The sequence below is a fragment of the Lycium barbarum genome, chromosome 7 (genome assembly GCF_019175385.1).
Source record: "Lycium barbarum isolate Lr01 chromosome 7, ASM1917538v2, whole genome shotgun sequence".
Taxonomy (NCBI): Eukaryota; Viridiplantae; Streptophyta; class Magnoliopsida; order Solanales; family Solanaceae; genus Lycium; species Lycium barbarum.
In genome coordinates, this window is record NC_083343.1 from 46435665 (window position 1) to 46453587 (window position 17923).

At 36.4% G+C, this 17923-nt stretch overlaps 1 protein-coding gene across 1 annotated transcript; it reads left to right on the forward strand.

Annotated features, from left to right (window-relative positions):
* Positions 1–9019: 9019 nt before the first annotated feature.
* On the forward strand, positions 9020–9502 carry LOC132601480 (uncharacterized). The gene has a single exon (XM_060314562.1). It carries the CDS (start codon positions 9020–9022, stop codon positions 9500–9502), a length of 483 nt encoding a protein of 160 aa, XP_060170545.1.
* Positions 9503–17923: the final 8421 nt, after the last annotated feature.

The following is a 17923-nucleotide window of genomic DNA, read 5'->3' on the forward strand; positions in this document are numbered from 1 at the left end:
GGCGATCCCATTCGCCGCGGCGGCCGGTCCGCATATATTTAAATGTTGCTCTGTTGGTTCTGTGTGGCCTTTGTTGGTATTTTCTGCGTGCAGGGTATTTGGGATAGTCCGTAGAACAAAGGAGACTCTGCCGAAATTTTTCTGGAAATTAGCTAAATTTGAAATAAAGCCTTGTCGGCTTCTGCTATATACTGGAATGCGTTTGAGTGCCCAGATCGGGCACTAGTTGTTGTATCCCGTATTTTTGAACGTCAGATTATTTGCTGAGATGGGACCCACACATCGAGTTTTTTTTTGGGACATCTGAAAACTCATATGAATCACATATGAGAAGTTAAACACAACTCAAAAAGGACCCTTGGGCCAAATCAAAGTGGAAGTCCTCCAAACGAATATTTTAAGACAACGTTTTCGGGTGATCTGACTTCAAGGGGCAAAAACGGTATTATAAGTTTGGAATTTGGAAAAGTACCAAGAACTAGAAGTTGTAGATAATTGAATTAGCTTTCCAACCATAGGTCGTGGGTGCCCAGGTGACGTCGGTACAAGGAGATATGAACGTTTTAAGGTCGAAAGGTCAGTGGGCTAGGCCCAACTCGGGACCAAACCGAGTTGGCCCAAAAAAATCAAAAAAAATAATAAGGCCCAAATTTGTGAGGCCCAACCGGCCATGGTTATGGCCCAAACCCATATTAAATAAAATTTGGTCAATAAATAAGATGACTAAGTCATCGTATTCCACATAATGTTCTAGAAATTTCAAGAAAAGCAAGAACAAAAGAGAGGAGAAAAACGTAAGGCCATTTCGGCCAAGAGCAATTTTCACAAGAAATATTTGCAAAAATTCTCCAAAAATCATTTTCTACCAAGTAAAGGGTGATTAACAAGGTGGAGTTGTTGTTGGAGCAAGAAAAATTCAAGATCATACAAGTTGTCAAGTTGTAGTCAAGTGAGAAGTTGAAGAAGAAAGGTGAGTTTTGATCTTGTTTTATGTGTTATATATGGTTTATATGTGTTGTAGTATGCTAAAATGGATGAAATTCATGAAGGAGAGAAATATAGTATATGGCCGTGTATATATATATGTGTGTGGGAGTCATGCTTCAATTATTTTAATTAGTGTTTAGTTGTTATTGTTGTGAATGATATGTGGAAAATGGAAGTTGAATGAGTTTGGAGAGATTGTAGTGGTGTATACATGTTGGAGCCGTGTGAGTGTGCATGGTATATGTGGCCGTGTATACTTGATGTATAGTCGTGTATATTGGTGAGTTGTGAAAGAATAATGAGCGAGTTGTAATTAATATCTTAATCGTTGTGTTGTAGATGTTATATCGCAAATAAAGACTTGACAAGTTTGGTGAAGTATTGGCAATTGGAAGTTTGTGTAAATTGAAAATAATGTTTTTGTATGGAAGACATGTAATGGTATTACTATGATGTTGTTGGAATATATGTATTATAAGGTTATTGTTGTTTCATTGGAATTGGAGAGTATTGAAGGAGGTAGAATGTTAATTGAAGTGTTGGAATGCACCTTGAATGGAATATGTGAATTTTTAGTGTGATTGTTGAATTATGTTAATAGTTTGGCCGGGTTTGAATTCCCGGATTGTGATTGATGAGAATTTGGCTATGTTGAATGTTGAGGATGGTATATTTACAGAGGAAGTGCTGCCGAAATTTCGGTAGCCAAGTGGTTCCTTAAGATTCTAACCCTAAGTACCCTAATGAAAGTTTGGGTAAATGTGACCAATTTGCAGATTTTGACGAGATTGCAACGTGAATTCGGAATAGCAAAAGAAGCGGAAAGAGGTATGTAAGGCTTCACCCTTCTTTCTATGGCATGTCTTAGTTGAAATAAGTTGGGTACGAGCCTCGGGGACAACTCGGTTCCCCGGAATCCGCACCTAAAGTTTTCCACTTTTTGTTCAATAGAATTGAACTAGAAAGTGTGTCAATTATTGGAAAAACCTCCTACACCCTTAGAACTTGTATAAACGGGACCCGATTACCCTAAGACCCTCACAAGTAACGCTATGACACGTAACATACGTAAATCGTATACGCTACCTCATCCGGCCCGAGGTGGGCCCGCTACTCTCGGATTTTTCCTTACAGTCTTGCTTGACTTACTTGAAGTGAATCCAAAGGGAACCTTTGATCCCGATTTCGATACCAAATGCTAAATACTATGACTCCTCTAACGAGGGCACTTCCATGACGATAATGATAACAATGATGTTAGATAAGAGAATATGCCTATGATACGTACTACCGGAACGACTCTATGACTAAGATGACTAAGCTAAGTATCTTATGTAAACATGAAAATGATAAACTAATTTTTGAATCTTATTTATATTTCCTAGCTATGACTTTATTTTCTAAAAGATTTCAAAGTCTATGAACCGTCATCTATGATGCCCCGATTTCATTCTACGTTTACTTTAATATTATTCCCCGTTGGTAGTCTCACCTTAAAATACTCGTTCCTTCAAGGTGAGACAAAGCGATCACGAGTATTCTATAATATAATTGGAGGTCACCGACCTTACGTCACTCCGATGACTACATGATTCTTCTTTGGGCTTTCCTGCGTGCCTATGAGACATATGTATATAGGATACGTAAATGCATATAAGACATGTAAATGTATGTAAGATATGTGTATATAATTTTTTAAAACATGCACATGACGAAAGAGCTAGAGCGCTATAGACGCTGATGTACCTACACGACACACGTATATGTATATGATAAAAGAGCTAGAGCGCTATAGACGCTGATATATGTACATGATATATGCATGTGTATACGGGGAAAATGGAGGTAAGGGCAGAGCGTTATGAACGCATATCCACCTGATCAGTTGGCATTACATGATATGATATCGTCCCGGACGCGGGATGCCCGGACGCGGGATGTGTATATTTATGGTTAAATGGATCGGCTGCCGACGCCTCGGCAATATGAGATGTCCTATTTTATATGTATATGTATATGAACAAGGAAAGATTCTTAAAGGAAAGCTAAGTACGCATAGCACCTGCCAAGGGTATATATATACAGGTTATGTTTCTATCCCAGGACATGTGTTGTAACTCTCTTATGTCATTATACATGATTCATATTTTCTGTATATTACTATTCATGCCTTACATACTCGGTACACTATTCGTACTGACGTCCCTTCTTGTGGACGCTGCGTTTCATGCCGCGCAGTTCAGCAGACAGGCGGATTTGATCCTTAGAAGCTCTACCAGCAGTGTTGACAGTGCTCCAGTTATTCCGGAGCCTCACTTCCTTGGTACTATTTTGTGTATATATATTCGGGCATGGCAGTACTCAGCCCTTTCTATGTATAAGTGTACTACGTCTAGAGGCTCGTAGACAGATATGTACAGTCAATTAAGTATAGTTAGGTATATGGTGTTTTGGCATGCTAATGTTGATGTATAAGTGATAACGAAGTTTATTAGTCTATGTTCAGAATGACGCCGCTAATATTAATGTTCAAAAAAAAAATGGCTCTGTTTACATGGCTTGCTAAGAGGTAAAGGTAAAACGATAGACAAGGGGTGCTCGGTACAAGTATCGGGTACTCGTCACGGCCCCTAGACGGGTTGTGACACTAGTCACGGCCTACGGGGTTGGGTCGTGACACATGTCTCACTTCCAAATTCATGAATTATATTTACAACCTACACATTAGCAATATCATTCATATAAATATAAGAAACCATACTAATGTCACATTAACTTCTTCAACAATCCCACAATGATTCCAACTTCATTTCAAACCATCAAACTTTCATTTTTATTATGGAATTCACAACAACAACAATCAAACTACTAAATAAAATCATTTCATCATATCTACACAACACTACTCCCTCGGCCATACCTCCCACATGCATATTTCATGAATTTCACCCATTTCCACATACTACAACACTCAACAACATGCATAGACCATCCATAACATATGAAAGAGAGTTAAATCTTACCTTTTCCTCTTAGCTCTTCAACTTAGCTAGAGTTGTGCCTTGCACAAAGGAATGGTTTTATTGCTCCAACAACCACTCCATGTTAATGAGGACCTTCCAATTGGTTGGTTTGCTAGAAAGACATAATTTTTCTTGATCAATTTCCATGGCTAAATTCTTTGTACCATGTCCGAATGGCCTTCTTCCTTTTCTCCAAGTTTCTTATGTTAGCAGATGACTATTTTTTTTTTGTCTTGCTATGTAAGACTTGTCCATATTTATAATTATCTCCAACAAATAAAAGGGTGGACACATGTCCCCTTCTCCAAGCTTCTCCAACTTTCCTTAAATTAAAAAGATGAATTGATCCTTAGTCATCATTTTCTATATATATATATATATATAGTCCCTCCAAATACCCAATGAACATATGCCACACAGCCACTTGTGGGTTTTTTTTTTTTTTTGTGGTTCATGAAAAATATTTTTTCCTCTAATTCCAAGTTTGCCCTTAGCCTTTCTCAACATTTCCACACTAATAAACAACTTGTATATTAAAATAATTTTGAAACATAGTCTTGCCCTTAACCTACCACGACCACCTTGAAATATCCGAATGTATAAAATACGGGATATAACACATTAAATCTTGCACATGTAATACCACGTTTAGTAGCAAGTTAGGAGGTAAGTTATTTAGGTATAAAATTACTACGATGTTTGGTTTGCAATTTAGAAACCAGACTAATATATGTCTAAGTTATAAGGGAATCTATGTATTTTTCATGCAATATAGAAGGTGAGATAACTAATGTTCCATCCGTAAAAAAAAATGAGGGAAAGGAACATCGGTGATTGCTACTGATCCAGTGATGACATCGCCTGTTCCGTTGACGGCAAATCCTGTTCCGACGGGGATTGCGACAATTGAAGATAAGGGAAACATAGATCTGACTAAGGTTTCGCCTGAGGGATTTCCAAAAATTGTAGCGGCACCAGTGACTCCAAAACCTGTCTCAGGTGGTGGAGGAATTGGTCAAGAGCACCTGCAAGCTCCGGTAGAAAAGGAGGGTAAAACCTGGGCAAACCTATTTACTGGTAGTAAAGTTGCTGCTAGAGGAATGAACTTGCAATTTATTGAGCCGATAATTGTCGAAGGACAAAAAGTGGCACAACTTCAGCAAAGTGAAATACAAGAAGACACACTCAAATGGCAACAATCAATCATTCTGTATGTAGTTGGAGCTTCTCCTTCCATTGGGGCTATTAACAGGTTCATAGCTGCTAATTGGAACTTTGCTTCTAAACCTTCAATTTATTATCACAATGAGGGATACTTCGTAGTCTTGTTCAATAGTATCGAGGATAAGGAGACAGTGCTATGTTCTGGTCCATACACTATAAATAACAAGCCTGTGATAATACAATCATGGAATGCTGATTTCAACTTTGGAGAGGAAGTGCTTCGCACTATCCCACTTTGGATTAGATTGCCTAATTTGCCTATGAACTGTTGGGGGAGCCTAACACTGAGCCATATCGGTAGTGTACTAGGAACCCCAATCTATGCGGATGAATGTACAACTAGTATAGAAAGGATCTCGTTTGCTAGGATCCTGGTTGAAATGGATGTCACTAGAGCTCTGCCTAATGAAATTAAAGTGCAGGATTCGGATGGACAATTATTCGTGCAAGAGATTGAATACGATTGGAAGCCGAGCTACTATCCTAAATGTTTGAAGATTGGGCATGTATGCCAAGATCCTGTTGAGGTTAAACAAGCACCTCTGGAAAAAAGGAAAGTTGTGAGACCAAAGCACAACAAATCCGTATGGCAGAAAAACGACAAGGGATCTGTTCAGCAGGCTACTACTCAGGCCCAAGTTCATATGGCTAGCACTAGTGGTACAAAGGAGATTGGTGCTAAAATAGTGCAAGCGACTGAAACTGATCAAGGTGAAGCATGGCAAGCAGCTAGGAACACATCATCAGCCAAACAGCCTAGGCAATGGAAGAATGATGCCATTGGCATGGCTAATGTATTTAGCCCACTAGCTGCAGTAGTTAATAGAGAATTGCTGAATGTTGGCTCAGAAGCGGAGATGGGGCAAAGTAGTACACGTGACAATATACCACCCTCAATTTCTATATTATCTAGATGAAATTGGTAACATGGAATGTACGGGGGTTTAATAAAGTGTATAAGCAAAAAGAACTAAAAAAGTTTCTACTAGTGAATAAAGTGGATATGATAGAAATTATGGAGCACAGGGTAATGAAGAAAGCTGCTCAAAGAATAATAAAGAAAGTAGCTCCTGGATGGGAAGCTGTTTTCAATTACCAACAAGGGGATAAAGGAAGAGTGTGGCTGTTGTGGAATGCAAGTGTGTGCGATTTTCCAATGATACAGGTTCATGAACAATTCATTCATGGACTAGTGAGAGTTTATGGGTCCAATGAATGTTTCAACTTTACGATAGTGTATGGATTGCATACTATCCCGGATAGAAAGGCGCTGTGGAATGAGTTACTGACTATTGCAAATGCAACAACTATTCCTTGGCTTACAATGGGGGATTTCAATGCGATTATGCATATTGACGATAGATTGTTGGGATCAGCTGTGCAAGCTAATGAGATTAGTGATTTTGCTAACTATATGCAAGAGGAAAATCTCATGGAGTTGAAGGCAATCAGTAGAGCTTTTACTTGGACCAATAATCATGTATTTAGTAGGATTGACAGGGGTCTAGTGAACTCAACTTGGATCCAGACGTGGTCTAACTTGGAGGTGGTTGTAATGGAGCCAGAATTCTCTGACCACTCTCATTTATGTGTCACTATTGGAGATAGACAAACTAGAGTGGCTAAACCCTTTAAATTCTTTAATTGCATGGCAAGTCATCTTGATTTTCAGACTATAGTGCAATAGGAATGGTGCAGGGGGTGGCATGCTAGTACATTACCTATGGTCTGGAGGAAACTCGGCAGGCTAAAGACAGAACTGAAGAAGCTAAATAGCACTGAATTTTAGGGGGTGGCTGACAGAATCACTGACCTGAGGAATAAATTGAAAGTAATTCAAAGTCAAATGGGAAAAGTTTCAGACTATCACGTACTGCATGATGAAGAGAAAACAGTGAGACTAGAATTGGAGAAATGGCATAACATAGAAGAGAGTGTTCTACAGCAAAAGTCTAGAGTCAACTGGCTTAAGCTAGGGGATTCCAATACTTCATTCTTTCATGCTTGTATGAGGAATAGGCTTGCTAAAAATCAGATTAGAACATTAACAGCTATTGATGGTAGAATTTTGCAGAAGGATGAGGACATACAAAGTGAGATCATAGGCTTCTATCACCAACTACTGGGAACAACAGCTCACCAATTGCCAAGCATTAATTCTGATATTATGAAGCAAGGTAAGGTTCTTAACAGACGACAACAATTATCATTGATAGCCCCTGTAACTAAGGAAGAGGTGGTGGATGCTATGAAGAATATTGATGACAATAAAGCACCAGGCAATGATGGTTATAATGCACTATTTTATAAGAAAACCTGGGGCATAATAGGCGATGAAGTAGTAATGGCAGTTCTGAATTTCTTTGAGGATAAGATCATATACAAGCCATTGAATTGCACGGCTGTAACACTTATCCCCAAGGTAAAACATCCAGCCTCTATCAAAGAGTATAGGACAATTTCTTGTTGTAATGTGTTGTACAAAATTATTTCCAAAATTCTTACAAAGAGGATAAGTGCAGTGATGAATGACATTATATATGGGAGACAGTCTGCTTTTATACCCGGAAGGCTCATCTCAGATAATATTATTTTGAGCCATGAGCTAGTAAAAGGGTACTCAAGAAAGGGTATATCAGCAAGATGTATGTTGAAAATGGATATCCAAAAAGCTTACGATTCACTTGAGTGGGTTTTTCTTAAACAAGTCCTATATGATCTGCAATTCCCTGAATTATTTGTGCAATAGATTATGAGCTGCATTTCGACAGTGTCTTATTCAGTGGTAATCAATGGAGTACCTGCTCCATCTTTTGATGCGAAGAAGGGTTTAAGGCAGGGTGACCCCATGTCACCTTACCTATTTGTGATAGCCATGGAATACCTAAATAGAATACTGAAGACCCTACACCGTGAGAGCAGATTCCAGTACTAGATGCTCTAAGTTAAAGATTATCCAATTGAGCTTTGCTGATGATTTGCTAATTTTTAGCAAAGGGGATGCTTAATCTGTTCAAATGCTTTTCCAATGCTTCAATCAGTTTTCACAGGCCTCGGGACTTCATGCTAATCTTCTCAAATGTTCCATTTATTTTGGAGGGGTAAACCAGAGAGTACAAGATCAGATTGTAGAGTTCACTAGCATTCCTAAGGGCGAGTTACCTATAAGATACCTTGGTGTTCCACTTAGCACTAAAAGGTTGTCTTTAGTACAATGCCAACCCCTGTTGGAGAAGATGTTGGGGAGAGTGACTAGTTGGACTACAAAGTTTCTTTCTTATGCAGGAAGATTAAAACTTCTGAAAACAGTCCTATTCTCAATTCAGACATATTGGTCTCAACTATTCCTACTGCCTAAGAAGATCATGGAGGCTATTGAAAGGCTATGCAGAGCCTTTCTATGGACCGGTGGTGTAGAAATATCAAAAAAAGCACTAGTTGCTTGGGAAAAATTATGCCTTCCAATGACAGCAGGTGGGTTAAATCTACTAAACTTGCACATATGGAACAAAGCAGCTTTGTGTAAATTGTTATGGAACTTGTGTAGGAAGAAGGATGTTTTGTGGATACAATGGGTACACATCTATTATGGGAAAGGTGAATCGCTATGGGGTAAAAAACCAAATCAAGCTTGCTGGATTATTCAAAAGGTGTTGAAAGCTCAGAAGTACATGGAGGAGGCAGGATTGACTGAAGCCGACCTGATTCAAATGCCTTCTTTCTCCATCAAGAATGTGTACCACAAGATGTTGGGAACTCATACTAAAGTGCCTTAGAGGAAACTAATGTGTAACAACCCTGGATCTCCCAAATGGCTATTCATTCTGTTCCTAGTTATACACAGGAGACTCTATACCAAGGACAGACTGATTCGTTGGGGGATGCAAATTTGCCCTAAGTGTCCATTGTGTGAAAATGAACCTGAATGTATTGACCACTTGTTTTTTCAATGCTCAGTGACTACAGTAGTCTGGAGTAAGATACTCCAATGGCAGGGCATTAGGAGGACTGCTAGATCATGGTCCGAAGAACTACAGTGGTGTGAAATGATGAACACAGGCAAAGGGAGTGATGCTACTATATATAGGATGTCTCTAGCTGCAACTGTTTATGAGCTATGGCTGAAGAGAAACCATAAAGCATTTCAAAGCAAAAGAAGAAGTGAGGTAGCAATTGTGAAGAAGATTAGTCAAGAAGTATTTGTACGAGTAAGCATGTGTGCTAAGCTACAACAGTGCATGACTAGGCTCAATTCGTATCCTGTTTAGCTAGTAGATGGCTAGGAGTTAGGAAGTTGATTTGTCTCACTATACTGGGTCTGTCCAGATAGTGCTTAAAGTATAGTTCTTTTTTCCCCTTTGTTTGAGCTGTAACGAATACTTTGGTAATAAAATGTGGATAGTTACCAAAAAAAAAAAGTTAAATTATTTCTAAGTATAAAAACGTGTCAATCTTTTTGGGACAAACTAATAAGGAAAGTATGGACGGAGGGAGTACATGAATAACTAAACCCTCAATTAAATAATACTCCCTCCGTTCACTTTTACATGTCCACTTTGGACTTTTCACGCTTTTAAGAAATAATAAATGAAGTGCATAATTTACCAATATACCCATATTAATTGGTGCATATTTTTCTTGAATTTCAAAAATAATTTGAAGTGAGTAATTAATTGTCACGACTGGACTAGGGTCGCGACGAGCACCCGGGGCCAGCCCACCCGGGCACCCCTTAGCCTATCTTTACACTTACATCTAGGTGAGCCACATAATAAAACATATATTTCTATTCATCCATCATGCTAGTCCCATTGGACAACAATACCTTTATATCATCATTGGCATCTATGCCATATCCATGTACATAAGCTGACAAGGCTAACAAAATGATATACAAAATATAGGCCGACAAGGCCAAACATATCTAACCACATACACATGTCTACGAGCCTTTAAGGAGAGTATGTCATGTCACATAAGCGGGACAGGACCCCGCTATGCCCATAATTATGTACAGCTCCGAATGAAATGGAGCTCCGCTATGCATTCCCTGAGAATGTAGCTATGGATCAAGTCTGTCTCCCTGGGCACCTGCGGGCATGACGCAGCATCCACAAACAAAAGGACGTCAGTACTAAGAATGTACTGAGTATGTAAAGCATAATCAACATCAATATAGAAGCATAATAAGCAATATAAGAAATAGTATAAGATGGGAGATAGTGGAGTCATCGTCATAAGCACTTACTTGCCTTACATAGGGACTTTCCATTTCGAGTGTGTGATTGTGTACATACATCCGTATCCATATCCATATTCATAACCGTACTCATTTACATATCCTTATTCACATTCATATCATGTACATATTCTTATTCGTAATCGTATCATACTCATATCTATATCATATACCTACCCATAGCATATACATATTCATGTCATACACATATCATTTACATAGCATACCCGACCACAAAAGTTCGGTGTTTCACGTACCCGACCATAGCAAGGCTCGGTGATCATACATACCTGGCCAACCAAGGCTCAGTGTTACACATACCTGTCCCTACCAAGGCTCAGTGTTTTCCGTACCCAACTGCAGTGGTGCGCGTGCGTTACATAAACATACATACATATTCTACCCGGCCTTATAAGCTCGGGATAATAGTCATACATAGATACATATACATAATAGCTCATAAGCATCTTTACTATTATCATCACTATCATCATCGTCACCGTTATCATCATCGCTATTACCATTATAGTCGTCATCAATATCATTGTCACTATTATCGTCATTCATTACATCTATCTTTATAGGCTTACTCGTCATAGGTGGAACTTAGTACAATCGTAGCATATCAAGGATTGTGAGCTTAATAGCTCGGAAGATCGAATCATTTGAAGGACATCATAGACTTATATAAGATTTAGATGATTGGCCAAAGAACCATGCCTTATGAAAGAAGGGTTAGCCTTACATACCTTTCCGTTCAACTTATTTACCACTTGCGCGTTCTCCTCCCGCGCTCACGTTTCTACCTTCATTAAAGTCATACTATCATTAGAAATCGATAGCTAGCATACATGACTAAAACTAGAGAAAATCGAACAACATCTCCTTTATTTATACGACATTCCTCCCTAGCGTATTTCAACTCCCAAACGTCAATAATACATTCACAATATCATAACAATAGTCCTTATTCATCCACATTATCCGCATTTCTCAATTCACTTTCAATCACCCATATCCATGGTCATAACACACGACTACGTTCATTCACATACATTGCCTATCCCGTGTTCTCAACATCATTTATAACATATTTATATCACAACACATCAAGAATCATGACGCAATTCAAACTATTACTCAAAATGGCACTATTCCACATTCATGACCCATTTTTCTATACCCTTCTACAATCCAAGTATTTCAACTCTAAAATACCTTAAACAACATATAAATACCATAAATATTACCTTAGATGTTTTAGGAACAAGCCTTGGTTGGTAATACTTCACTTGAGCAAAAACCCTCGTTCATCTCCAATGAGATTTCTTGACTTGAATGACCTTTAATGGGTTTGCTTGCACTTGATTCACTTAGTTTATGTTGTTGATCACTAATACCTCTTGAATTCCCGTGGAATAAATGTAGAGAGATGTTTTATAGAGAAGGGGTGTGATATGGAAATGAAATGAAATAGAACTTGGTCCTTATTTAATAAACCAAATCTGATCCCGACTAGATATACAGACCAACATACGGTCTGTACATTTTATATGGGCCGTATGTTTGGCCGTATATTTGGTCTAGATAAGTATGTCATTCTGGGCTGATTATACGGTCCCAACATATGGACCGTATATTTTATATGGCCAGTATGTTTGGCCGTATAATCCCCAGTATTCCGAACCTCTGTTTCGTCGACTCGTTTGATCTTCAATCCTTATGGAACCTTCTTAACACTTGTCTAATACCTCAATACCAATCTAAGGGACGTTATCACTCTTCTCCAAGACATCATTAAATCCTCGTTAACTCGTTACTCGTAATCCCTTTCCGTTACCTATCGTATGCCTTGCCTTCTCTTGGCAACTTCCTTCCCCTATCTCAAACATCTTTGAAATCTTAACTAGGGTCATCGAATGTCGTTTCTTACTTATTGAATTAACGTATACTCGTGCTCTTCACTAGTCTATTTACTTGTGCATCAACGGAAAATTTTCCGAGGTGTAAAATTAATACTATGGTTAAAACAGGAAAAAATAAATTGTCTTATCTTGATATGCTAAAAGTGACAAGTAAAAGTGAAAATCTATTTTTGAAATACTGGATAAGTAAAAGTAAACGGAGGGAGTGCGTAGATTACCTCATAACTAATATCTATATAACTCTAACCAGTTACCAAAATAACTCATTAGTACTTTATATCTAGCCTTATTTTGATTTTTTTTTTTTAAAACAATGATTTATGACAAAAAGGGGAAAAAAAGGCAGCTCCTTAATCACGAAGGTCCCAAAAGTATCCCGAGCTACATTATTTCTTCTGCGCGTTATTTTAGTACTAGTTTCATGAGGTCCGTGCTAAGCCCGAGCCCAAACTCAAAATATAAACGCAGATATTTTATTTAAAAAAATATAATTTTTGTTACACTTTCTTACTGTATAATAATTAAAATTTCAAATAAAAATATTTCCAATATATAAAAGGAAAATTTCCATTTAACTCCTTTTAACATCTTTAACTTTCATTTTGATGAAATTATTTATTTCAAATCAAATGCGGAGCCAGAATTTGAAATTGATGAGTTTCGAATCATAATTTTCTTAAGTTACTTAGTTATAAATTAATAATCTATACATACTCAATGAACTTTAAGACACATACAAGTTTTCAACCAAAGCGCTACCGAATCCGACCAAATCCGTAGTCGACACTCTAACTCTGCTCTGCTTCAAACTCATTTCGTGTTTATCTTGAATTCATTTAAGATTTAATTATGTATTTTATTTTCACCTGTATTAGACAAATTTATGTTTTCACCTTCTAGAATCATCTAATACACCAAAAAAATTCCATAACTCCAAATTTATACTACAATATTTATAATCTTAGTTTTGAGTTTTTACACAAATAAACCTAACGATCTTACAAGAATGTTAATAAATTATAATTAAAGTACATTAATAAAGTAAAAGATTTTAAAACTATACTTAAACATAATTTTAGGACAGATGTTTATAACCTCATATGAGCTCGCTAAAGAAGCAAAATACTCGAGGTTTAATAAAAGATATAGTAAGACCTAATAAATGCTCCAACTGTTAAAAAAAATTACCAGAACATATAAAAATAAATAATATATTCCCACTGTCCCAAAATAATTATCATGTTTTGTTTTGGAAGGCAATTTGACTAATCTTCAGAGTTATATTTGATTAGATTGATTCAACATTTTAAAATTTAAATATTAAAAAACTATATGAATTGCAATACTTTTAACAATATAATGATTTTTTTAAAAAATATTATTTAAAATTATGTAATTTAATTTTTGAAAAGTGAAACATGATAAATATTTTGAGACGAAAGGGTAATAATAATTTAAAAGAGATTCACAAAAAGTTATTTTGATATCAAAATGACCAATTACAAAGGCCACATATGCTCTGACAATTTGCAAGTATGCAACTTTGTTACCCTTGTGGGTCCCTATGGGTAGCTGTGAGGACGACAAAAATAATAAGTCCAATTACGTTGGCCCAAATGAGAAATGAATGAGGGAAATATGCAGGGGACAAAAGCAACACACGTGTACTAGCCTGCTGGATCAAACCATACTGTGAAGACTTATGGTTTTGTCCAAAAATAAAATGAACTACTTTATCAAAGGGTTTCATAAAACTACTCCCAACCTTGGAATCTTTGTGTGAGCAAATTAATGGCTTTAGTAATTATTTGTTTCCCTTGGATCTTGCACATAAGCTCTTCTTCGTTCAAATGCATGAATATTGGAAGTACGGATACGATGATGGCTAATTGCACCTTGCTTTATAGATCTCTTTTGTTGTCCCTAATAATATAAAGGAAAGAAAATTTACATTGAAATATTTTTTTAACCGATTTAAAGTCCTAAATATTTAGACTTTTAATCAATAAGGAAAGATTTAATAAATAAATTTGATTTTAAAGTCCCAAATATTATAAAATGACAATTTTGTCTACTATGGAGTCTTTTAATGAAGGGAAAAAAGTTCAATCAACATTTCTAAGGCCCTTCGTGCTTTTAATGTAGTATAGATTATGAGACTTATTATGTTTTCCTTTATCTAATTCCGCAACTTATTTATGTTTCGCGAGTTAGCCTTGTTTGGGTATTTTGGGTCATGACACCTAGAGTCCCTTATATGATGGCTGCTTTACATGTTCTTAGATACCTCTCTAATGATCCTGCTCAAGGAATTATACTGTCCAATGATCTTGGCAGGACTAGTTGCTTATTCTGGTTCTAATTGGGTTGCCTGCCCATCTTTAAGGAGATGGTTTCTTTGTTTCTCTTGGTGGTTGTCCTATGGAAATGCAAGAAGCAACCCACAATTTCTCTTTCATCTGCTGAAGCAGAATACGGAGCTTTAAGGAAAGTTGTTGCCAAGGCCCATGTGGGGACTTAATACAATTAATAAAAGATGACCTATTCTTAATTTTTCATTCTTCAACATAAGAAGAATCAAGAAGCTTGGAGAAAAAAAAAACAAAGACCATCCCATTCGGCCAAGGAGCCAAAAATTGAAGATCAAGGATCTTGATCCAAAAAAATATTTTCTTCTAGTGTTTCCACTAATTCGAGGGTCCTCTTTAACGTGGTATAATTGTTGAAGCAAGAATCCCTCTTATTGTTGCAAGTTCACAACTCTAGCTAAGTGAGGAGTTGAAGGAAAAAGGTAAGATTTAATCTTCATTTATATATCATGGATGGTTTTGTATGTTGTGGTATGTGAAAATGAATGAAATTCATGAAAATATGAATGTTGGATGTAGCCGTGTACATGTATGTGTGTGGCCATGTGTATGTAAACATTAAGGGACCAATTTTGTTTAGTATTTTGGGTTGTTGTTGTTATGGATTCCATGTTGATAATGAAAGTTTAATGATCCTAGTAAAGTTGTAATGGTTAGAGACTTGTTTTAGAAATTAATGTGGATTGAAAATAGTGTTCTTGTTGTTATACCCCATTTTAACCGGGTTGAAGCGGGAGTACAACATATTGGTGATTCCTATACGTTTTGTTTAAGGAGTCGCCACCTAATTAATTTAACGATGAATTAGGACATCTAAATGTTAACTAAGGTAAAGTTAAAACTAAACCTCCGTTAATAATCTGCTTAACCAGTGTGATTCTAGGTAAGGGCTCTATATTATCCTAAAGGGAAGGGGTTAGGCATCCTTTAGAATCCGTTAACTTACGGTTATCCGACCAAAACATAGGTTAATTAATTAGAGTAAATATAATGCTTAAATTTTAAAATGGTTCACAAATGTTGCTAAAGTTTTAAAAGGAAAATAATATTAGTGAAAATAAGGTTTACAGAAAATATAATATAAAAGAAAACTTTAAATGTCATTTTTAGAATAGGACTTATAAATGTCGCTTAGATTTTAGATGAAAATATAGTAAATACTCTTCGAAGATGAGACTTGATGAAAATATGATACTTTGCCCATAAATAATAGCTTTTGAGAAAAGATTTAGCAATTTTGAACTTTGGATAAATTATGTTATATGAATGTAGCAATGTAGAAAATCTGAAATTCAAAAGGAAGTGAATTTTTCTTTCTCCTTTTATTATCTTATTAATTATGCTTAGCTAAAAATATGCATGATTGATTCAAACTTGACGAGTTATTTATAAATATACTAGAGTTTATATTTGCATATTAGTGATACTTTAAAATTTCCAATGCAGTAAGAATGAAAACATGATCTTCTTTCAAAATATGTGTTTACGGCTTTACGCCCTTGAAAATCATTTGCTTTAATATAAATAAATATTATAGCTACTATAAATAATTTAAAATGAAAGAACAAAATGAAACTATGGAATTAATTATTGGTTCTTCCTACCCATTTTACTAAAATCAACCCCACTAATTCCGCTAAGGTTCACCTAATCTAAGCAAATAAGACAAGCAAAGTGTTAGTCGTGTAATTACAAATTGAATGCACAAAATAAAATAAAATAGAGGAGTCAAATGATTTAAAATGGGCTCAGGCCATTTTAAAACTGCTACTATCCACTACTCTTCGGCCCAGCGAAATTTAATATATGCGGCGGACTGTTTACTGTTGGGCTTCGGCCCAACAAAACTTAATATATTGCTGCGGGTTGAGGATGACTCGAGAGGAGAATTTCGTTGGGCTTTGGCCCAATACCGAATGCAGGAGATGACGAGTCCCTCAGACTCGTATGTGATGGTCATGCACAAAACAAAAGAGAAAGGATTAATATCTACTCGACGAATAAGGTTAAACATGTACGTATTCAAAACAGATCAATAGGTCATGTATAAACTGCATATACAAATGCAATAGCACAAAATATTCAGAGTATCTGGTATACCTGAAAGGTATACACTAATCTATGGCCCTTGTATACACGGATACACTTTAAGGTTTATATACCATATGTACTTTGAAGTATACCATGCCACAGAAAAATCACGTAGGGAGGGGACAAACCCATACAAGCAGAAAAATGCAGAAAGAGGGAAGGAAATTTGCGAGCATCTCATATATTCTAAACCAAAACGAACATCCCAAAGCAAACACAAAGCACAGTTATATGTATAGCCAGAAATGATTACCCAGATATCTTAATATGGTTCAAATAGATAGTCAAGTGAACATGCATATTTGACATCTCACTCTAAATTTAATCAGATGCAGCAGCCTCATCCCTTATTCGAATATACCTTAAAAATATATACTCATATGATTCATACAATGCTCACTAATAAGCTTAAACAGGTTCAACTCAACATGGAATGATCGCACAGCCTACAGTTAGTATGTTTTATCAATAGAGAAACTCCGATATATTTTGGAATTCAACATAGCCTTAACATGTACTTAAAGATACTGAAGTTGGGTCTAAGCTGTTGTTCAGCCTTATTTAAAGAAAAGAAACAAACATAATACATGGAGAAACAAAGAAATATATGCAGATCTATCTGTAGACTTCTGGGGTGAAATTCTCATTAAAAGCTAATCAGTTTAACCAACATTTGCAACCTATATCTTACTTGAGTAAAAACATCACACTCTTATTCATCCATATATTAAATGCCATCCTCCTTTCAAACTAGCCTTTCAGTACTTATCTAACTTTAGACTACCCTTAAGTCCATGTTTTATCATCAGTTCCTAGTTTAACAAACACAAACAGAAGCAAGCTAACATACAATTAATGAAAGCAGCATATAGAATCACATACAGGGTCATACAACACATGACTAACAGGCTCTATCAACAGGAGACTCTAAACACCATCACAGGACTCAACAAAGCATTAATGCAAATTCGCAGATGCTAGACTAAATTTAAAATGCCTTTAGCTCTTTTAAAATACCATCCGAGACTTATAATGATAAAAACCAATAAAGACCAAATAGGCAGG